The following is a 24958-nucleotide window of genomic DNA, read 5'->3' as shown; positions in this document are numbered from 1 at the left end:
ATTATAAATTAGTGTCAATAGTAGAAAAGATTTAATTGAAGTTAATTCAGTTATTGTCTGATATATCTATAACAGCTATCTTTTATCCACCCAAGATATTTTTTCACCAATTATCTCTAAAATCAGGATATTTCTTAAAATTGATAGCATCTTACTGTTGTAATTGGAAGTGTTTTTTCTTTCCTACTGGTACAGAAAATAATGGTATCTTAGATTTGATGAAATAGGATAATTATAATTTCAAAGTACATAATCTTAGTTGTATGCTGTTTTGAGAACTATTACACTTATTTTACTAATACTAAAACTGAGAGACACAGAAAATCTAAATTACTTTCCACTGCCATATATCAAGATTAACATTTGAGTATTTGTTATGTTGTTAGAAAAGCATGAAAACCTTTTGTTATGTGGATAAATTGGCAACAGAAATAGAAAGTTGACCCAGAAAGAAGTACATGTGAACACATGGGAAAATATACAGCAGTAAAAGAAATACAAATCAAAACAATTTGGTACCTTTTTAGATCTACTAAACTAACGCCAAGAAAAAAAAAAGAGCGAGAAATTTAAGGTAACACCCAATCCTGGTAGCTTTGTAAGTTAATACAATCTGGTTATATTTCTGTTTATTTTTTGACTCATCTGTTCTTTTATTTTCCTCTACTAACTTTTTGACTATACATCTTAAAGTTATTTTTTAGATGTTATTTTAGAGCAACAGTTTCAAACATTGTGGTCTTAGGACCCCTGTACACTGTAAATCATTGAGGACACCAAAACTTTTTTTTATGTGGACTGTATATATTGATATGTTCCATATTAGAGATTGAAACTGAACATTTAAAGTATTAATTCATTTTAAAACAATAATAAATTCATTATATGTTCATATAAATTACATATTTTAATGAAAATATTTGTGTGTTCCCAAAAAATGTAGTTCAAGGAATGGCATTGTTTTAAATATTTGAGAGTCTCTTTAATATCTGACAATGGAAAAAGCTGGATTCTTATATCTGCTTCTTCATTCAATCTGTTATATCATGCTGTTTAGGTTGAATTATATAAAGAAAATTTGGCCTCACACAAATATGTACTTGTAAAGGAGAAGAGTTTTATAATAGACTTTTATGATGAGTTTATAAGCACGATAAGTTTATAAGTTTAGTAGCAGTTTCTTAGTTGCAAATATGGAATATGAAACCATATCAGTGAACTTCTGATATTCTGCTATATTATAAACCATTGTTGCACCGTATACTTTGAATGAATCTTTTTTTAAACCTAGGTATCATTTTATAATATCACACATGGATAATTTGGAAAGTTTGGTTCCCTGTTTTATGTAGATCCATATGACACATTTCATTAATAATCAGAAATCACATTTATTAATACACTATTATTCCCATCAGGAAAAATCTTTTTAAGTATTGAAAGCTATCAAACTCATGGCGGTGGACACAGTTTATCCAAGATTCAAATTTTTGTTTGAAAGCACAAAATTTATCTTTGACAGCAAATACTGTCCTTAAAGCTCATTTCATTTACTTTTAAGATGCCAAATACTCAAGTCTGAATAGCTGTAGTTTGTCTACGGTTGCTCTTTCAAGTAAAAATAGCATTCCATGAAAAAAGCACCTAATTCACTTCACAATGCAAACAATCGTACAAGTGCTTTTCTACAAGTCAGTCATCTGTCTTCAGTGTGCAGCTTTTTGCATGCTTCCCAACACATTCTCCAGTGAATTGAATTTTTTAAAACAAAAACTAGTACATTCTTTATCATCCCCTGGCTGGTGGTATAGAATTGATGACTGCTAGTACAGATCTTCCTTGACTTACAATGGGGTTATGTACAAATAAGTTAAAAATATTGTAAGTCAAAAATCCAATTAATATATCTAACCTACCAAACAGAATTTAGCCTGTCCTACCTTAAACATGCTCAGCACATTTACATTAGCCTACAATTGGGCAATATCATCTAATACCACACATATTTTTTAAGAAATTGTTGAGTATCTTGTGTAATATATTGAAGGCTGTACTGAAAGTGAAAAACAGAAGGTTGTATTTGTACAGAATGGTTCTAAGTGTATTGATTGTTCATCTTTGTGATCACATGGCTGACTGGGAGCTGCAGGTCACTGCCAGTGCCTAGCATCATGAGACAGTATTATACCACCATGATTAGCCCAGAAAAAGATCACGATTCCAAGTATGATGTCTACTAAATGCATATCACTTTTGCACCATCATAAAGTCGAAAAATCACAAACTGAACCATCATAAATCAGAGATCATCTATACACTTTGGTTCTACTGCCTCGTTTCATACTTGGGCAGTTGCAGTTTTACCCATCGTTGCTTTTATACCATCAGTGCAAATGTTGCACAGTGAAAAATGCAAGTGACAGTATTATTATGAAAATAGTTTTGACTTAATGAACTACCTGAAAATGGGTCACACTTGGAGAACCACAATTCTAGACATTGCAGTGTGCTTCCTCAACTTCATACAAGTCCACTTAGAATTAATGTTTTACAATATTGTATGTCAGTAAAATGTAAAAACCTTACAACAGTGTGTTTCTACTTATTCATTCAGAGTTTGCTTTATTGTGGTTATATAGTTTACTGCTATAGCCCTCTAGTGGCTCAGACAGTAAAGAATCTGCCTGCCATGCAAGAGATGTGGGTTCAATCCCTGGGTCAGGAAGATCCCCTAGAGAAGGGAATGGAAACCCACTCCAGAATTCTTGCCTGGGGAAGGAATCTCATGGACAGAGGAGCCTGGGAGGCTACAGTGCATGGGGTTGCAAAGAATCAGACACAGCTGAGCAACTAACACATACTTTTACTTCTGTACATGTCATAAACTTTGAAATTCCTTATTTTTGCTGTATATAGTTAGTAATTTTTAAGAGGAATTAAGAAAGAATTTTTAAAAATATTGTCTTTTATACTTCGTCACATATTCATCGCTTGTGGTCTCTTGAGTCTACCTCAGTGTCTATGTGGTACCATTCTCCTTTAGTCTGAAAAAATTTCTTGTCATGTAGATTCTGCTGGTAACAAATTCTCTCAAGTTTTATATACCTGAAGATATCTCTGTTTTTAAATTTTGAAAGATATCCTCACTGCATATATAAATCAAGGTTGACAGATGTTTTTCTTTTTTAAATTTTTATTGGAGTATAATTGATTTACAGTTTTGTGCTAGTTTCAGGTATACAGCCAAGTGAATCAGTTATACATATGCATATATCCACTCTTTTTTAGGTTCTTTTCCCATGTAGGTCGTTACAGAGTATTGAATAGAGTTCTCTGTAATGTATAGTCGGTCCTTATTAGGTATCTATTTTATATACAGTGGCATGTACGTGTCAGTGTCCCAGTTTATCCCTTCTCCGTTTCCCCCCACCCTCTCCCCCGGTAACCATAAAAGTTTGTTTTCTAAATCTGTTCTGAATCTAATGTGGTTCTTATTTCTATAGCGTGGCATTTTGGGGGTCTTAACTGAATACCCAAGGTGTTCAGAATGGTCTCTGGCTTAGCCAGAGCTCTAGCATCTCCAAGCACCGCACTGCACAATCTATGCAGACTTCAGTGGCCCTCCTCTTTGTCCAGCCCTCTCTTCTTCAGTATTCCGCCACACAAAGCCTCACCATCTCAGTGGCTCTGAACCCTGATTTCTGCCTTCTTAACTCACAAAGCTGTCACTCAGTGAGACAGCCAGGCTCTTCTTGGAGTCCCCTCTGTACCACAGTCTAGAACATGTCCTAGACAGAAAGCCAGAGTAAATTGGGGAATGACCTTTTGTCTTTCTCTTCTTTTAAGGATCACAGTCCTGTGCTGTCTGAAGTGTAGTCCAGTGCCTAAAAAGAGTTGCTTCATATACTATTTTATCCAGATTTATTATAGTTTATGCAGAAAGATAAGCCTATTTCTAGGTACTCTGTCATGGTCCAAATCACAGATCCTATACAACAGTTTTAAGTCCTGTTAATAATTATGAAGATTTTATAGCTCTATAGAAAAGTGTTTGTGTGTATCCAAACATATAGGAAGGGAACTTGAAAAATTAAGAATTGTTAATTGATTAGGATATTTAAACAAAAGGTCAGACTTCAGATTTTTCTGTTACTATAATTGTGACTACGTAATAAAAATGACTTTGTTATGAAATTAAAGATTATTGAAATAGTTTTAGGCTGAAACTATTTAACTTTATTTCTTCCTTTTACTTTAGAATATTTTATTTTTAATTTCACTAGGCACCTAATACATTCCTTAAATTTATCTTTAAATTATATTCTGTAATAACACTTTTACATACACAGTAAATGACAAAGACAAAACATTTTATATGCATAGCTTACACTGGGTACTTTGTTTTATATCTAACTGATTGTTAAAAATTATAATAGGAAGTGGCACCACGTTCAGCAGAGTTTTCTATAAGTAGGAACCTCAGAAACATTAGTACCCAAGCTAAGTGACTGTGGAGAGCATGTGTGTGTGTTTTAACTTTTTGAAACCAAACCAAATGCACGATTATTTAGATTGTTATTGTCATCAACTTAAAGCTAAGCAAGGAACCATCACTTGTACTATGTATCAGTTCAGTTCAGCCGCTAAGTCGTGTCCAGCTCTTTGCGACCCGATGGATTGCAGCACACCAGTCTTCCCTGTCCATCACCAACTTAGGGAGCCTACTCAGACTCATGGCCATTGAGTCAGTCCAACCATCCAACCATCTCATCCTCTGTCATCCCCTTCTCTTCCCACCTTCAATCTTTTCCAGCATCAGGGTCTTTTCCAGTGAGTCGGTTCTTCACATCAGGTGGCCAGAGTATTGGAGTTTCTGCTTCAGCATCAGTCCTTCCAATGAATATTCGAGGTTGATTTCCTTTAGGATTGACTGGTTTAATCTCCTTGCAGGCCAAAGGACTCTCAAGAGTCTTCTCCAACACCACAGTTCAAAAGCATCAATTCTTCAGCGCTCAGCTTTCTTTATAGTCCAACTCTCACATCCATACATGACTACTGGAAAAACCATAGCTTTGAAGAGATGGACCTTTGTTGGCAAACTAATGTCTCCGCTTTTTAATATGCTCTCTAGGTTAGTTATTGCTTTTCTTCCAAGGAGCAAGCACCTTTTAATTTCATGGCTGCAGTTACCATCTGCAGTGATTTTAGAGCCCAAGAAAGTAAAGTCTGTCACTGTTTCCATTGTTTCTCCATCTATTTGCCATGAAGTGATGGGACCAGATGCCGTGATCTTAGTTTTCTGAATGTTGAGTTTTAAGCCAACTTTTTCACTCTCCTTTTTCACTTTCATCAAGAGGCTCTTTAGTTCTTCACTTTCTGCCATAAGGGTGGTGTCATCTGTGTATCTGAGGTTATTGATATTTCTCCCAGCAATCTTGATTCCAGCTTGTGCTTCATCCAGCCCATCATTTCACGTGATTCATTCTGCATATAAGTTAAATAAGCAGGGTGACAATATACAGGCTTGACATACTCCTTTCCCGATTTGGAACCAATCCATTGTTCCATGTCCAGTTCTAACTGTTTCTTCTTGACCTGCATATAGATTTCCCAGGAGGCAGGTCAGGTGGTCTGGTATTCCCATCTCTTTAAGAATTTTCCGCAGTTTGTTGTGATCCACATAGTCAAAGCCTTTGTACTATGTACTATGTATATAGAAGGAATATAAAATTGCACACACACGGACACATATGAACTGAACTCATAGGACTTATGACTACTCCAAAATTATGATTTTATTCTACTAGCCATGTTGTGAAAATTTTCTTTTTAAAAATCCTGTCTTTTTAAGATTTTTTTTTCTCAAATTCAAGTTTTCAGGAGAAATACTCAATATATTTTATATTTTCTTCTCAATTCTCTTATTTAGGAAAACATATATTCTTTTTTATTACAAAGATTGCCGGGTTTTCTCCCAAAGGATAATGTAAAGTTTTAATGGCCATTGTTATATATCTTAAACATACAGTATAGTTTTTTATAAATATTTTTTAAATTATCTCTAATTGAAGCAGCTTTAAAATATTAAGGAAATTTTAAGGCAGTTACTCTTTTTTTTAACTTTTTATTTTGTATTGGGATGTAACCAATTAACAATGTTGTGATAGTTTCAGGTGAACAGTGAAGAAACTCAGCCATACGTGTACATATATCCATTCTCCCCCAAACTCTCCTCCCATCTAGGCTGTAAGGCAGTTACTCTTAATTCCATAATTCTACTATAATTGTTTTTATTTTACCCAGTGTGTGTGTGTAGTTGTGATTATAATACATTTACAGTTTGGGGACCTGCATTTTAACCTCATGCTATTTCATATACACTTTTCCATATTTTTAAATAATCTTCATATGTATCATTTTAAATGTCTACATAATATTCCTTTGAGTTACAATAATTTTTCCATTATCCTATCACTGAGGTTGTTTACAATTTTTTGCTATTATATTTGGTATTCCAGTGAATACTGTTGTACAGGTACTTTCCTGTTTTATTGGCTTCATTACAATAAATTCCCAGAAGTATAATTTGCAAGTCAAACAGTATAAACCATTTTATTCCTTCAGTTGTGGTGGTGGTGGTTGTTAAATACCTGATTATTTTCAGTTTGTTTGTTAGTTAGCTGTCTCTATGCTTAAATTGTATTATAGTTGTATTTATTATAAACCTGAATGATTCTTATTGCTGTCTGTTGGGCTTGGGTATACATGAATCAGAGTCTTCCAATATAAGAACAGCCATAAAGCAGCAGGTCTGGAGGAAGTCCCCATAAATACAGTAGAAACATTTTATAGGTTTCTGAGGGGATTCTGTAACTATTTAGTGGAAAATCTGTTCTGTTGGGGCTTAGGGTATAATATTCTCCTCACTTAGCAGTTAAGAAAATGAAGCAACATAAAAAACAGTGTAAGGAAGTTAGAGAAATTTAAGAAATAACTGAATCTATTAAATACTCAGGAAGAAGCAAGTTTTACAATTTAAAACAAATGTGTAAAGCTAAAAACCACATATACTCTCTTTGTCTCAGAGCTTGATTTTTTTAACAGGAAAACGGACTGTTCTATTTGCCTTCTTATATATTTTTAGAAATTTACAGATGAGAAACTTATCCCCAGCTTTAATAATACTATTTTTTTCAACAAATGATTTCTTGCCTTTAATGTCATAACTGTCATCTAATAATATTCTCTGTAATTTTTATGTACAGAATATAAAATGTACTTATCAAGTCCAAGTTATATATGTGATTGCTCACATATATTAAAATAAGTCAAAGGAAAAATTTGTTTCAATCTCATTCATTAAAGCAAGTGATAAAGCTGTTTAGTGATTATTTGGTTTGTAAGTAATTGGGTTTTTTAAATAACATCTGTGAAACTCTGATTTTTACATTATCATATACTTTTCCTAGGAACTTCAGTATATTGGTTCTGATTCATCTAATAAGTAATTTCTCACCTTTCACTGGTGTATTTATAACCAGGTCACTAGAATATACCCTGTCATATCTGATTGCATAAGCATGACTTAAAATAGTACCAAGCTTGTCATCATTCCACCCAAAGCAACCCCTTATTCTGTCATTGGTGCCCCCACTTTCCTCAGTACTCAGTTTTAATACCTTAGAATCATTCCTGACTCTCAGTCTTCTCTCCCCTCAATATCTAGTTAATCTCCAGATCAACTCCCTCTACTCTTCCTTTCTGTTTTCCATTGCCACCACCTTAGTCCTGAGACTCATTACTCCTATACCACTGCAACAGACTTGAATTTTGCATATGTAATTTTATTGTTTAGAAAAGTGGTTTATTCCAGGAAATTGTATCACTTACTACTTATAGTCTTACCTATTGCAAAAAAAAAGAAATGCAGGTTTTGAAAAACAAAACAAAAAATCACCTTTTTTGTATAAAGTTACTTATATTTCAAGAAAAGTATTTTGGTAGCAGAAAATAATATTCTCTCATATAGAGTAAATTATGAACCTGAAAATACTTATTTCTAGAAAGTGCCAGATCTTAGAAGGATGACCTTTTAATATGCTGTGTCAAGTAGTCTATCATTTAAACATAAGTAAATCCATACACAGAAATTAAGGCAGCTAATAAGAAAAGTGTAAAAGGAATATTAAAAAACTTTTAAAGAATGCTAATACATAGATTAACAAAAAGATTAAGCTTTAGAATAAAACACAGGAAACCATCGTAGTGCTCCTGGGACATTACTTCAGCAATCAGTTCCAAAAGGTGGCTGGGGCTTGCAACACAACCAGATTTAAACAGAAGAACTGTAGGAGTTACAGGATTATACCAGCACTGTCAGAAGGAACATCTGACACAAAATACATTCATTTGGTATGGGATTTGTTTGTATCCTTTGTCTTTGACTAATCTAGAACGAAAGATGTATCCCTTGGCACTCTTTTTCTGCCTTCTTCAGTTATAAAACACGTTTTATAATCTTTATTTTTTTGAAAGGGATCACATGCAATGGTCAAAAGAAGAAGAAGCAGCAGCCAGAAAAAAAGTAGAGGAAAACTCAGCTGTGCGAGTCCTTTTGGAAGAGCAAGGTAAGCAGCTATATGTAGCTCCTGGAGCCTGGCTTTTCTGTTTGACCTCCCACTGATTCAGTTCACACCTTAGTCTCTCTTCTTCCTAATTGCGTCACCATTTGTTCTTAGCTTCTGCCTATGCTAATTTACTTGTTCCTTTAGGATAATTCCCAGTCATTCCAGTGTGGTGAAACCAAAGTTAATGAAATAAATTACGTACTCACCCTATATGTACTTGCTTTTTGGTAGTCATATTATTGCTTTCTCTGGGAGATAGGTAAAGGTGGCATTTCAAGCAAGATAGGAAAACACAATTTTAAAAATTTCCTTGTTGTTATGTATCTTTTAGTATGCTATTGTGCATTCAACTGCTGGGAATATCCAATGAATTCAAAAACTTTGAGTAAAGAAAGTAAAGTCTTGGAGGCCTTTGATATTTAGAGTTTAATTTAGGTAGGCCTTGCCAACCTTCAAAAATGGTCTCTAAAATATTGCCCTATTGTGTAATCACCAAGCCAGAAAATAATAAGTATGGGTGAAGATGTGGAGAAATGAAACCCTTGTGCACTATTGGTGTAATTATAAAATGGTACAACCTCTACTGAAAACAATATTTAAGTTCCTCCAAAAATTAAAAATGGAACTACCATATGATCTGGCAGCCCCACCTCTGGATATATAGTCAAAAGAATTGAAAGAGATACCCAAAAGGTCTTGAAGGAATATTTGCATACCTTTGTTCATAGCAACACTATTCACAGTAGGCAAAAGGTAGAAATAGCCCAAAATTCCAGCAGATAAATTGATAAACAAAACGTGGTCTATTCATATGGAATATTATTCAGCCATAAAAAGAAATGGAATCCCTGTCACATGCCATATAATCTGGATGAACTTTGAGGACACTATGTTAGGTGAAATAAGCCAGTCACAAAAAAGGCAAATACTATATGAGTCCACTAATATGAGGTATATCAATAACCTCAGATATGCAGATGACACCACCCTTATGGCAGAAAGTGAAGAACTAAAAAGCCTCTTGATGAAAGTGAAAGTGGAGAGTGAAAAAGCTGGCTTAAAGCTCAACATTCAGAAAACAAAGATCATGGCATCCGGTCCCATCACTTCATGGGAAATAGATGGGGAAACAGTGTCAGACTTTATTTTTCTGGGCTCCAAAATCACTGCAGATGGTGACTGCAGCCATGAAATTAAAAGACGCTTACTCCTTGGAAGGAAAGTTGTGACCAACCTAGATAGCATATTCAAAAGCAGAGACATTACTTTGCCAACAAAGGTCTGTCTAGTCAAGGCTATGGTTTTTCCTGTGGTCATGTATGGATGTGAGAGTTGGACTGTGAAGAAGGCTGAGCACCAAAGAATTGATGCTTTTGAACTGTGGTGTTGAAGAAGACTCTTGAGAGTCCCTTCGAGAGTCCCCGCAAGGAGGTCCAGCCAGTCCATTTTGAAGGAGATCAGCCCTGGGATTTCTTTGGAAGGAATGATGCTAAAGCTGAAACTCGAGTACTTTGGCCACCTCATGTGAAGAGTTGACTCATTGGAAAAGACTCTGATGCTGGGAGGGATTGGGGGCAGGAGAAGAAGGGGACGACAGAGGATGAGATGGCTGGATGGCATCATTGACTCGATGGACATGAGTCTGAGTGAACTCCGGGAGTTGGTGATGGACAGGGAGGCATGGCGTGCTGGGATTCATGGGGTCGCAAAGAGTTGGACACGACTGAGCGACTGATCTGATCTGATCTGATCTGATAAATGAGTTTTCACAAAAATCAGTGAATTTTCCCAATACCCTTATTAAGAAACAGAAAATTATCAGTAATCCAGAAACTTCCTCATGCTGTGTCCCAAATTACTTTCCTAAACCCCTAAGACTCCACATAGAGCACCCACTATTCTGGCTACTAATACCATAAATTATTTTTTCCAGAACAACTTGGTTCTGGTCACCATCATTTCTCAATCACTTATGTAGCAGTATCAGTGTACCTGTTAGCTAGAACAAGAGGCAGCAAACTGTGGCCATGGGCCAAATTCAGCCCACTGTCTGTTTTTATAAATAAAGTTTTATTGGAGCACATACTCATTTGTTAACATTGCCCATGGCTGCTTTAGAGGTATATCTAAAGAGCTGAATAGTTGAAAAGACTCTATATAGCCCACACAGACTACTTATAATCTGGCCCTTTACAGAAAAAGTTTGCCAACCCCTGAGATAGAATTTTGTTTCCACATTCATCAGCGGTCTTGAAATTCCCCAGGAAGAAATGTTTGCATTCCTCCTCTGTTCAAGCCAAGTATAGTAAAAATCACTAACCCCACTGGTAGTTAACTATTGTTCTGGTGACTTTAGTCTACACTTGAGGCTAAAGTTTGAAGCAAAGGGTGCTGTTGAAACTGAGCTAGTGAAACAGCCCTCATTAACTGCCCTTTACCAGTGAAGGGGGCAGTGTGGCCCTATCTTATCCTCTGCTATCATTTGCTGTCCCTCAGAGCTAGTTTTCCTTCCTTACCGTAAGCATGAATGTGTCCTGAAGGATGAACAGGAAAGGAGAGCACCTGATCCACAGTGGAACCATTCTATTTTTATGAGCTCCAGCCATGCAGTCCCAGAATGGGATGTGGCCAGGGAGTGTTGGGGTTGGATTTGAGAGTGCATACCAGTGGCAATTCTGCTTACAAATCAGCCAACATTGCATTCCTTTGCAGGAACTCTGTCACACTGTTTCTGAGGAAGTATAATTTTGCTTCTTTGCCAGCAGCTGCACAGACATATTTTCCACATTACTCAAACTTCTGCTAGTGGCCACCTGGATATGACAGAGAGAATCAAGCCTAAACAGAATTAAAAGATATCAGTCATCTTAATTCTTTTCCAGGAAGTTAAAAATTATCCATAGTTTATTTCCTGAGAATATGAAAAACCAAGGATTTTTTTTCATGCTCTTTTGAATATTTCTGTTTAGAACATAAGTAGATGAACAGTGCTGATAATGTTCCCTTAAAGTGCTCTATATGTGGCTGCCTATTTTGGCCTATTTATGTTAACAATGAACTTGAGTGAAGCTAATGAGGAGGTTATTTTCAGGCCTTGGAAACCGCAGTAAAGGAAAATGACAGTTCCCACAGAACCATAATGTGACTGAAATAGAAAGGTGGTGACTGGCCCTTCTCTACAGAAGCAGGAAAAGCAAGCTGGAGAGGACTGATGATACTCCTTTGAAGCGTTTGGTTTGCGTATTAGCATGTCCAGTCTCTTTCTGAGCAAGTTTTCTGGCTGCTGTGGAGACACAGAACAAAAGAATTCATTTAAAAATGCCTCCCAGTGATGGAGGCTTCTGTTGGGTCCCTACCCCCATAACACTCCTCAGTGCAGTGGACTTTATACATGTCAGAGAACCGCTACAAGGAGAGGAACCCACAATGAGGGTGACCACTTAAGCAAGGTTGCACAGAGCAGCAACCAAGGCAACTGCTGCGCGTGGCGAAGAAAGAAAGAAAACTTCTGTCCTGAGGAACCATGTTGAGTGACAGGACTTTACAGTGAGACCAGATACATACCAGCCCCCCACTCCAGTCTCCACCAGGGATCATCAAGCTGCAGGTCTGCAGAAGCCCTTGGTGAGGCTCCTAATTGGGTATTTAATGTCTCTGATGTATATAGGTCAAGGTGAAGAGATCCATTTAAAAGCTCTATTCCCAAATGTTGTGAAAACCCAAAGGAAGCTATGACCCGGTTCTTCTCCCACTGCCCCTGTTAACCACTGTCTCTCTCTTTTTTGTATATATTTATTTTTATTTGTTTGGCTGCATGGGTTCGTAGTTGTGGCATGTGGGATCTTATTCCCCAACCAGAGATCAAACCCAGGCCCCCTGCATTGGGAGCACAAAGTCTTAGCCACTGGACCACCAGGGAAGTCCCTACCATCTCTTCTTATCCAGGAGGGTCCTAAATCTTTGAAAAAGCCAATTTTATCTCATCGCAAAGTATTCCACTTACAGAATAGTATATAGCATGAGCCTTGTGTATTGATTTTGTCTTACTTATTTTAATGCCACTAGGAGGAGGTGCTGGTTGTTCTCCCATGCTGATCAGCTCTCTGGCACCTTCCTTTTGGTCTCTGTGTGTCAGTCTCTCCTGTCACTCCCATTTCCCATTTCTCGTCTATTGTCTCAGCTGTTGGTGAGAACTGAAGTCCGGAAACACCCTCACAATTCTGAAAGTAAGAACTTATCTGTCACGAGTGAGACAGTATTTTGCTGTACAGTGGCGGACATTTTCATTCCTGTGATTAAAACGTAAAGCATCTAGGCTATCGTTAGCAATATTTCTTTCAATTAGATGCTCAGATTAATGATTTGTGATTCCACATTTCCTTTTGGTAATTTATTTTAAATTTTATAATAGCTCAGATTTCTTTTTAAAGCAGATTAATTCAGAGAAATGAGAAAGATACATTTGGCAGTTTTTGAGTTAATATGATTATGTTTTTAATTTCCTAAAAACATTTCTAGTGTGTTATATCTCAGCTGGTAATTTAGCAAGTGTAATGGGTTTTTTAAACTTAATAACAAATGCAGCTGCCATTTTTACTTTAAAATACCCTTGTAAATAACTACGTACCTAGGATGAGTTACCTATGTCAAGAAAATTAGTAAAAGAATCCCACTATACCTTCCTTTGTGAATACCTTGCCACTTGAGAGTGTCCTGTGTGAGAAAAAATAGAGTAGCTTAAAGTTTTGTGTGCTGATAAATTTAGAGTACTTGTTTATAGGTCAGCTTTGGTTGTTAATTTCATACTGTGCTCAGACTTTAAATTTCATAACTTAAGAGTTTTATTTTATTAGACAATTAACTTTATCAATGACATGTGGAAATTTCCAACTTTGAGAGCTTAGGTGTTTGTGTAATTGCTGTACAAAAACAGCTTTAAAATGACTTTTGTTACATTGCAACTTAGAATAAATTTTCATAATTTGTACTAATATGTCAGATACATAGGTCGTTTAATTCAGTTTTTTTACTTGTGATATTCAGTGTGATTCAGAGTGAATTCTGAATATTTAAGTATGGTTAGTGTGTCATAGGCTTTCTTCCCCTCAGCAGTATTGAATTGAATAAATGAATAATTGAGAAGTTGTTTCATCTGACTGTAGTTAAACAGATCACTACACCTCTTTTATCGCCGTTGGCATAGAGCAATTAACTCTGAGTTGGTAACCTAAGAAAGTGAAGGGAAATTTTTATCCTCCAGGAAAAATTGATATCCCTGTTTAAAAAGTCAGCTGGACAAGATATAGACAAGGCTGATTTCTCCACATTGTATTCTTTTATCATTATTGGATTTACCATGAGTGAAACAGAGGTTTAAACTAAACTTTTCTCTCATGGTCAGAAAAGTCACTCATCCAGTTCCCCTGATACCACAGATACTCTTGCAGTTCACAAAATTAAATTAAACATTGGATGTGTTTACCTTGTCTCACAGCCATAATTATGAGTTTGATTGAGCTTCCTTGGGGTCTCAGAAGCTGTTATACATTGCTGGGAACTGTGGAATTGTCAGCATTGATTGAAGGTACTGCTGAAAGCACAACTTGAAAACACACACAAAAAAAGAAACCCCCAAAACCCAGTTCCAGTCCAGTAGCCTTTATCCAAGCCCGTTCTGTTTTGTTTCTGTTTTGTTGCTGTCCCACAAACCCATCTATTCTCATAGAACATTTTATGTTCCCATTGCTCATCATAATTTCATTATGCAGCCTTGCATAGTTTATTGTTTATATAATTCAAATGGAGTTTAATTAATTCTGTATTTCTGATCTGCCTTTATGTAGGTTCACTCCAATCAGCATTATTTTTACTGTTCTGTTATACTGATTATAAGTCATACTGAGGTTTTAATTTCAACTTGATGCTTCATAATATGAGGAAGTACAAAATCAGGAAAACATTATTTTCAGAGGTATTTTGGAGGAGGTTAATCTTGATTTTGTGTTAGAAGGCAATATAATGGTTAACAGCATAAAGTCTGATAGACTTAGTTCAGGTCCTAGCTCTGGTGGATGACCTTGGGCAAATTTTTTATCCCCTCTAACCTTGAACTTCTTTGTCTATAATAATATGTATGTCTGAGAGGTATTGTTAGGATTAAATGGGGAAAAAAATCCAAGTAAGGCATTTGACATAGTGCCTGGCACAAAATAAACACTCAGTATATACTATTGTTGCTATTTTTAATGCTGCTGTTATTGGTACAATGATTTATGTGATTGTTTGTTTGTTTTCTCCTAATTCCTGAGTGGGAAATACTTGAAAAAGCTTGAAAGTATATATATTAGCAGACTGTGACCACCATCTTTTAGTAGTAATCAGATCCTTTTTAAAGATTGGATAAGCTCGGGTTGAATTTAGGTGCTTGATATATTTAGTATCTGAACCAGATTCTAGTCACCTCACTGCAGGTTTATTTTCATGATAAACTGTAGAAATTAAACAGTAGGACAAGCTCATATTTATGACAGCAGTCTGATCCAAGATTTTGCAGTTTGTAGAACTATAATGTTTGTTGTTTAGTCGCTAAGTCATGTCCAACTCTGTGTGACCCCACGGCCTGTAGCCCCCTCAGGCTCCTCTGTCCATGGGATTCTCCAGGCAAGAATACTGGAGTGGGGTGCCATTTGTTAATGTTCTCCATAAATTCATGGGATTTAATAGGAAAGTACATAGACTTTTTAGAACTTGAACATAGAGATATCTTTTAGGAAAGTAGAATGAAGACTTCAACCAAGATTCTTTATCTTTGTATAAGATGCAGATAAAACTTTGCAGATATTACTCAGCCATAAAAAGGAATGAAATTGTGTCATATGTAGAGACATGGATATACCTAGAGACTGACATACACAGTGAAGTAAGTCAGAAAGAGAAAAATATCATATATTAATGCATATATGTGAAATCTAGAAAATGGTATACATAATTTTACTTGCAAAGCAGAAATGGAGACACAGACATAGGGAACAGACATATGGGTACCACGCAGGAAAGGGCGGGGGCGTGGGATGAACTGAGAGGTTGGGATTGACGTATATATACCATTATGCATAAAATAGATAACGAATGAGAACCTACTGTATAGCACAGGGAACTCTACTCGGGGTTCTGTAGTGACCTAAATGGAAAGGAAATCCAAAAGAGAGGGCATATATGTGTACATATGGCTGATTGACTTTGCTGTACAACGGAAACTGACACAGCAGTAAAGCAACTGTACTCCAATTTAAAAAGCAAAAAAAAAAAAAACAAAAAGCCTTTGCCAAAGAAGAACTACCTAATAATTGTTAAATTATTTTAACAATTTAGCACTCCAGATTTCCATCTGATGGTTATAAATGAATATAAATTTTAAAATTGTAGTCAGTGCAATTTTAAAGATGCAGACCATTCTGTGTGAAGTTTTTCTCTTAATATTATTATCCTTTAAATTTCAGTTGCTGCATAAGATTACTCTGTTTTGCCATGCATGGTTTGCTTGATCATTCCAAAGTTGAGGCTGTTTGAGTTATTTCCCATTTTTTCTTATAATAAGTAATACTGCTAGGAACATCTTTTCTTTCAAGTTACTCCCCTGCTGTCTATCTCTTCCTCTGCCAGTTAATTCTAAGGGGGATAGTGCCACAAATTAATCACTTGTAGTGTTAACATTCTAGTTACTAATAGGTTCAAACTCACTTCAAAAGTAGCTCGGTATTGGAAACTCAGATACTAGAGATTTGACTAAATATAGATCTTCTTAAGTGGGTTGCTTTTTATTAAACAGAAGAATCTTTTACCAGCACAGAGTGAGTTACAAAGAGAGTTTTTAAGATAAAAGGAAGAAGAGAAGGTATGAGAAGACTGGGGAAATTTGACAGTTTCCTAATTCCTCCTGAGTCTGATTTTCAGAATGTTGTTTTGTTTTCTTACACAGTATATCAGGCACACTCCCAATTTTTTTGAGTTGAGATAGAACTATTTTTAAAATATACAACAATTTTAGATTAACCATAAATAGCCTTCCTCCCATTATTTGGACACGGCTTAGCAACTAAACCACCACCACCACCCATTAGTACAGATGTGAGCGAGCATGTTTTGGACTTCAACATCACATAATTCTTTTGTTACAGAGATCTACTTTCATTTCTCAGACCTTAAATAAAGATAGGAGTTTCTGTCTTTCAAGCAGTCCTGCTGCCAGATACAATTCAGCCTTGATGGGAAGGAAGTCTTGTGGCTAAATGGGTGGAGATCCATGGTACAAGGCCATAAAGATAAAAGTGGAAAGAAAAGGAAAACTATAAGGGTTTCAGGACAGGGTTCTGTAACAAAGACAAAACTGACTGTAGGCAACTGCTTGTTCTCAGCATAGGAGCTTCTTTAAAATTATGAAAGAAAAGAGTCTGTTGTTTTTAGTTTTAGTTTAATTTTTTTGGGGGTGTTGAGAATAGATAATCAAAATTTACATGGATCAAAATTCAAATGAAAATTCTCTCTGAAACCCTGGTCCCCAACCACTCAGTTCTACTCTTGAGAGGCAACCAGTATGACTAATTATGTGATTATCCTGCCCAAAGACTTCTGTTCATGTAACACATGTGTTTTTCCTCCTTTTTTTCCCTAAAAAATAGTTTTTTTTCCCCTAAAAAATAGCATCATATACATACTGTTCTACATTTTGCTTTCTCGCATAACATTAAGTCTTGGAAATTATTCTACAACAACGGAACATTTTTAAAAATTTTTGAAAGCACTTTAAAAATGTCATGTGTCTCAGTTCAATTCAGTTGCTCAGTCGTGTCCAACTCTGCAACCCCGTGGACTGCAGCATGCCAGGCTTCCCTGACCATCACCAACTCCCGGAGCTTGCTCAAACTCATGTCCATTGAGTCGGTGATGCCATCCAACCATCTCATCCTCTGTCATCCCCTTCTCCTCCTGCCTTCAATCTTTCCCAGCATCAGGGTCTTTTCCAATGAGTCAGTTCTTTGTATCAAGTGGCCAAAGGATTGGAGTTTCCGCTTTAGCATCAGTCCTTCCAGTGAATATTCAGGACTGATTTCTTTTAGAATTGACTGGTTTGATCTCCTTGCAGTCCAGGGGACTCTCAAGAGTCTTCTCCAATACCACAGTTCAAAAGCATCAATTCTTCAGTGCTCACCTTTTTTTATGGTCCAACTCTCACATCCATACGTGACTACTAGAAAAACCATAGCTTGACTAGACAGACCTTTGTTGGCAAAGTAATGTCTCTGCTTTTTAATATACTGTCTAGGTTGGTCATAGCTTTTCTTCCAAGGAGCAATCGTCTTTTAATTTCACGGCTGCTGCACTGATTGAAAGTAATTCTTAAGCCAGGGTTTATGTCTGGTACATCATAGTATCCAAGAAATGTTTCTTGAATGAGTGTGTGAGAAAGTAAGCAAATTAGTGATTATGTTAATTTAACATACAGATAGAAAGAGGCAGAAAGCTAAGAATTTCTGGAAGGTCTGAGAATGTTGACCTGACCCTGATGCTGGGACCCAGGGTTAACATCTAAAGAATGACATCACAAAATGCATATCTGCTTTTAAATTGCATCAGAAATTCTCTTTAAGGCTTCATATTAGGAGATATCAATATGAAGAGATGCTCTGGAGGTGGCTGAAGAATGGAGTTGTGGGGTGGACGTGTGGTCCTGGTTCTACTATGACAGGGCTCCAGCACCCAAACAAGTGGGTTCATCTCTCTGTGTGTCCTTACTTCAAATGCAAAACAAGGAGGTTGGAGTAGATTATTTCAGTGCACCATTCTAGCTCAAGATTACATCATTTATTATTCCACAGTTTCCTGTTTGATTACCAGTTTGCACAGACATTTGTTACGTTGAAACTATATTTATAGCGACATAAAAAGTAAGGTTATCATTTCTCCAAGAAAATAAAGATACTTACAGGGTTATTGGTAAAAATGTGATTTTTTTTTAATGTGATTATTAAGATTTCAAGATTACTCTAGAAAGTAGTTTGCAATTATTATATTCCTCACAAAAATTTATCAGCCAAACAATTGAGACAGAAGCAAATTTACCAGGAAAAGCCCAAGTACCCCACACATTGACACATTTTGAGAGGATTAATACTCTGTAGTTTTAACCTTTAAGAGGTTTTAAAAAAAATTAGATAAGTAAAAATTACTGTAATATTATTCAATAGTAAATATAATTGTTATAAATGAATAGTATATGTAATATATTCAATAGTATTTAATTATTAAATGCTTCCCAGGTGGCGCTAGTGGTAAAGAATCCACCTGCCAGTGCAGGAGATGCAAGAGACACAGGTTCGATCCCTGGGTCAGGAAGATCCCTTGGGGAAGTGGCAACCCACTTCACTGTTCTTGCCTGGAAAATTCCATAGACAAAGGAGCCTGGTGGGTCACAGTCCATGGGGCCACCAAGAGTCAGTCACGACTGAGCGACTTTAATATATTTAGTTATTAAAAGAATAACTGTTACATATAATTCATAATAAAATAAATCTTTTTTTTCCTCTTTATTTTAGTTAAGTATGAGAGTGAAGCCAGTAAATATTGGGACACGTTTTACAAGATTCATAAGAATAAGTTTTTCAAAGATCGTAATTGGCTATTGAGGGAATTTCCTGAAATTCTTCCAGTTGGTCAGAAAACTGAAGAGAAGGTGAAAGAATTATCATGGAATCATGTAAAAATTAATGCTGAAAGTTTTTTCTCAAAAATGCACTGCCCTACTATGCCTGAAGAAAAAAATCATTATAAAGAAAGTTCTGGCTCATCAGATGGTCAAAGCAAAGCAGGATCTGACTTTTCTAAACTGGATTCTGAAGAATACAGAGAAAGACCTCTGAAGACTGAATTGTTTCCTGGTAGCAATGCTGCTTTCAGAATCCTTGAGGTATGGTACTACAGGGGAAAAATTTTTTAGTGTACATCACATATTACTTTATTAATGATCCAGATTCTTTAGAGGGAAAATGATCAAAGAACTGTGTACTTTTGTGCATAAAAATTACGTAAGGGACTCATATCTTTAATCAGTCAGGTTTTAAGTTTGTGATTTATTCTTAAGTTTTTCTGCTTTAATTTCTAACTTGAAGGCAGTTTCTGTTATTATCCACTTGTAGATGAAATAGAAATAAGTGAAGTATGTAATTTGCTATAATCTGGTGTAGACCTTGATTTTCCATTTTAGAAAAAGAAAACTTTTCCTTCTGATTATAAACATAATAGATGCTGATTACAGAGAATTTGGTACAGAGAAAGAATAAACAATCCCATAAAGGATTTAACCACTGTTAACATTTAACTTTTTTCTCCCTTTGTTTATACTGTTTTATATAGTTGAGCTATACTATATCTGCATTTTAGGGTTTTTATTTGTATTTAACATAACATAAGCAGTTTTCCCTATCTTTAAAAATTCTCTATAAGCATTTTCATGGCTGAAAAATACTAAGTGAAATACTATGATTCTACTTATCTGTTTTCACTTGACTGGGCATTTAAATTGTTTTCAGGTTTTGTACAGCAAGTATCTTCAGGTGTAGACTTTTCTGTATTTTCTTTTATTATTTGGGTTCAATTGACTTGTTCATAACTTATTAAAATTTTTAATATTGTTAAAATATATTGCCATATTGCTTTCTAAGAAATTGTACTAATACCAATTTACAGCAGTGTAGGTCTGTCTCGTCACACCCTCATTGATTAGAACAATCTTATTTTTAAGATTATTGTTAGACAAAAGCTATATTTTAATTTGCATTCCTTTGATTGTTAAATAGGTCATATAGTTCTTCAGATGTTTAGAAACCATTTGTTCTTCTGTCATCTACTTATTTCCTTTATTTATTAGGTTGTGTGTTTTTAATGAGCTCTGCCCTTTATCATATTTAATTCAAATATTTTTTTCACAGTGTGTTTGTCACCTTTTAGTTTGGTTCATTTGGGGGTTTGCTATGTAAAAATTTTAAATAGTCACATTTCTCAGTACATATTATTTTTGTGATTTATTCCATTTTGAGCTTAGACAACTCTCCTATAGACAAAGATTCAGAACATTTCTTTTAGTTTTTTTAAGTAAAAATCTGACATTGGTGAGGAAAATTTAACTTTATTTTCATGATACTTGTTTATTCTTTGATTTTAGGTTGGCTGTGGTGCTGGGAATAGTGTTTTTCCAATTCTGAACACTTTGCAGTGAGTTTTAGAATTTTCTCCTACAAAATTCTGCATATGTATGGGATATTGAGAAATTCTTGGGAAATGTTGTCATATATATACCAATAGTGTCCTTGTTCCCATATAAACAATGACTAAACCAAATTTCAAAAGAAGTGGCTTGGTCTTAGTATCTAATTTCATGTGAACTGAGAATTACTCTGGAAATAATATTTCACAGACATAGGTTGTCCACCATGAGTTGAAGTAATTTTTTAAGCTTGTGCTTATGTAGATGAGAGAGTAAGAAATGAGCAAGAGATTTGATCCTTCTGCTAAGCTGGGAGTTGCTGAACTTAGAGATTTATTTACTCCTCCAGGTTACTTAGGTGTCATTTTACACATAGAGAATTGAGTTTAAAGCTTACACTTTATTTTGTGTAAGGTTCAGACTCATTTTATTTTGTCATCACTTCTGGAGTCACACCAAGGATAAAACCTTCCTATAGAGTTGAAATGACTCTCTAGAGCTGAAATTTTTGGAGTTATAACACCTAACCCCAAGATTCATAAAGGGAGAAGTCCGTGATAGGAGCAGAGATGTTCTCTTGACCTGACCTTCCTGTTCACCACCTCACCAATGTGTTTTAGTAGGTGATGAAGAAGACACATCTTACAAAACTTTTACTCCTTTTACCTGTGGCTGGTCTGTCAAGTGCCTATTTTTTTTAAGTTTACACACTAGCTTTCTGATTATCGTTTTTCCATTATAAAATTAACATAAGCACATTGTAGAACTTTCCCATTAGAGGAAAAGTAGGTGGGAAGGAATCACCCATTATTCCCACCATCAAAACATCAAAACATAGCTGCTGATAGAATTTACTATGCATATTTTAAAATTTATTAAAGTCTTTTTTTAACTTTCCATTGTGAACATGTATTTCAGAAAAATTGAGTAATACAGTATATTCTCCTATAGCTACCACCTTGTTTCAGCAGTTACTTACGTAAGGCCAACATCATGACACATTATTTTTATGAACTTATGATGGATCTCCAAAAAACAAGACATTCCTAATTGTTATTATAAACCTAACATAATAAAAAATAATTCCATAATATCATCAAATTACCAGTTAAAGTGTCTGGCCAGAAGTGATACTGGCCAATTTGCAGTTCTGAATGGCCTTTTTCTTTCAAGATTTATTTTCTTTGTTTTCCTTTTCCCATTTCTAGGCCAAAATTTCCTGTTCTTATACCACATAGCCAGATTCCTTCACCCTAGTGTTCTCTGAACTTGTAATACACGTAGATCTACTACATTGGTAGTTGATTATGTGTTACTCTGTGAAAAGCAAAGCAAAGTCGCTCAGTCGTGTCCAACTCTTTGTGACTCCATGGACTGTAGCCTTCCACGCTCCTCCGTCCATGGGATTTTCCAGGCAAGAGTAATGGAGTGGGTTGCCATTTCCTTCTCCAGAGGATCTTCCCAACCCAGGGATCAAACCTGGGTCTCCTGCATTGTAGGCAGACGCCTTACCATTTGAGCCACCAGGGAAGATATTACTCTATGACTCATCTCAAATTATTATTTAGCATATCATTTCCTTATATCTTCTTTATTCAGCTACTATTTATATATTTCTTGAGGTAAAGAGCATAACGTATTCTAATTTGGTTTTCCAGGTAGCCTAACAATGTAATATAGATAGATAGACAGAGCTCGGTACATACTGACTGGTTGATATCTCTGATTCCCCACTTGTTAGTTGTATTTTTTCCCCCTTCTGCTTCTCCATCTGACTAATAATTGCAGGCTCTTGCCTCCTCACCCCCTGACTCTTTCTTTTTGACTGGGTCTTTTTTTGGCCTCATATTCGTATTTTAGAAATCACTGTAACTCAATAACCTGAGATAATTGATTCATCTTTAAAAGGCAACTAGTGATTAGCCTTCCAAAGGGAGGATTAAACTTTTTTTCCCCACCGAAGAAATTATGTTTTATTACTTTTGGAGATCATAGAATTAATATTTTACATTTTCAGAATATTTTACCATAATTAGACCTCCGGAATTGAGAGGTCATATCATTCTCCAAGGATCATTTAATTCTTACACCTCCTGCCAAGAGAGTGCTTGATGGTGTGGTAGTAGTAGTGATATTTACACCTGTTTCCTGGGAGAAGGGCCAAGACAGTCAGCTGATTTTAAAGAAAAGCCCTGGAAAATCATTGAGTGGTCACAAGACCAACTTGGGCTGCTGATGCAGTGGGAATTCAGTCTCAGAGGTCATGTTGCTGTCTGGTAGGACACATGGCAAATGGCACAAGCTTTCCTTTAGCTACTAAACTGTTCTGTATCTTGTGGTTGTTTAATAATTTCTGCACAAGGGTAGATTGCATGCCTTTCATAATGAGCTAGATGTGCCAATGTCCGGAGAAGCATTTTGAGCTTTATGGAAGTTTTTACAAAAGCATATTAAGTTCTTACATTTTTAAGTTCCTGGAAGGCAGAGGCAGATATTCCTTTGATAATAATGATTGTGATGATGATAGCAAGAATAATAAAAATGACATTTTTTTAACGTTTATTAGGTGCTTACTCTGAGTCAGGCATTTTTCTATAAACTTTACCTATCTGAGTCCATTCTATCCTCACAACCAACTTAGATGCCATATTTTATCTCTATGAGGAGTTTGGGACTGACATATGTACTACTACTATATTTAAAATAGCTAACAAGGACTTACTGTTTAGCACAAGGAACTCTGCTCAATATTCTGTAACAACCTAAAAGGGGAAAGAATTTGAAAAAGAATATATACATGTATGTGTATAGCTGAATCACCTTGCTGTACACCTGAAACTAACACAACATTGTTAATCAACTATACTCAAATATAAAATAATTTAAAAAATAAAGATGAGGACACAAATTACAGAGAGCTTACGTAACTCATCCATGGTTACCCAACTAAGTGGCAGAGCTGGGATTCAACCCTAGGCAGTCTGGTTTCAGAGCCCTTGCCCTTAGCCAGCATATCATGTAGTACTAATAATATATGTATCTAAGTATTTACTGAGACATTTCAAACATGTGTGACCACCCAAGAAATTACGAGTCACAAATATATGGATTTCCTAGGAAACAATAAGGATGCATGCTGCAATAAAGCACTATTTTTATATGTGAAGTCACTCAGTCACGTTTGACTCTTTGTAACCCCATAGACTGTAGCCTGCCAGGCTCCTTCGTCCATGGAATTTTCCAGGCAAGGATACTGGAGGGGGTTGCCATTTCCTTCTCCAGGGGATCTTCCTGACCCAGGAATCAAACTCTGGTCTCCTGCACTGCTGGCAGAGTCTACTGTCTGAGCCACCAGGGAGGCATTTTTAAATGGGTTGAATGAAAAAGAAAAGCAGCACAAGTTTTAACTTTGATTCAGTATTGGTTAACTTTTCATAACCAAATCCTATTCATCATATGTTCATTTATTTGGACAGATCTTAATTTGAATTAAAATTCCTAGTGCCACAGAGTGGCACTGTATGTGAATACTATACTGTATATGAGAATTCTATATGTTAATGTAGTATTCATCATTGAGTAGCCTTTAAGAGAGTAATGTCAGTCTGGGTGAGCTTTTGCTAAATGCATGTTTGGGCTTGTATTCCATATTTATTTAGAAATCCTCCTTGCCTAATATGCTTCCTGAATCAGATTAGAAGTTCTAATTATGTCCTTCAAAGCCCATATATCCTTCCTCATATTCTAAATCACCTCTGCTTCTCATCCCTGGTATGTGATTCCCACCTGTAAACCCTTCTGCTCTTCCCACTTAGCAATTCCATCCTCCCCCTTCAAAATTCTTAAACTTTGGCCTGACAGTGCCTGCCTTATCCACACTTCTATGGAAATTATGTCCCCAGCTAGGCTATAAAATCCACAAAAACCAATACCATACCTGTAATTACTGTTTAAGGACATACTAATCACTTGTCATTCAGACACAGTGTGAAGCAAGATGATTCAAGAATTCTTTTGATAATAGCGTGTAAGATATGATCAGGAAGAGTACTGACGCACAAAATTCAAAGTC

At 35.8% G+C, this 24958-nt stretch overlaps 1 protein-coding gene across 10 annotated transcripts in view; it reads left to right on the top strand.

Annotated features, from left to right (window-relative positions):
- METTL8 (methyltransferase 8, tRNA N3-cytidine) overlaps positions 1-24958 on the top strand; it is a 171161-nt gene that overhangs the window by 49462 nt on the left and 96741 nt on the right. For 6 of the 10 annotated variants that reach the window (XR_015147665.1, XM_086357980.1, XM_086357939.1 and 3 more), the window contains 4 exons: positions 8536-8627; positions 14122-14211; positions 19220-19590; positions 20845-20894. Coding sequence is in view for 8 of the 10 variants with exons in the window: in XM_086357980.1 (XP_086214106.1) it covers positions 8536-8627; positions 14122-14211; positions 19220-19590; positions 20845-20894 (603 nt within the window). In the remaining 2 variants the exon portion in view is untranslated. The remainder of the gene's footprint in view (positions 1-8535; positions 8628-14121; positions 14212-19219; positions 19591-20844; positions 20895-24958) is intronic. The other 4 variants (XR_015147666.1, XM_086357998.1, XM_086357990.1 and 1 more) reach the window with 1 other exon arrangement.

This window comes from Bos grunniens, chromosome 2 (genome assembly GCF_055505025.1).
Source record: "Bos grunniens cultivar Pamir isolate PY7600 chromosome 2, Bosgru_T2T1.0, whole genome shotgun sequence".
NCBI classification, from domain to species: Eukaryota; Metazoa; Chordata; class Mammalia; order Artiodactyla; family Bovidae; genus Bos; species Bos grunniens.
The sequence above is the reverse complement of the archived record's forward strand: the minus strand, read 5'-3'. Positions and strand labels throughout refer to the sequence as shown.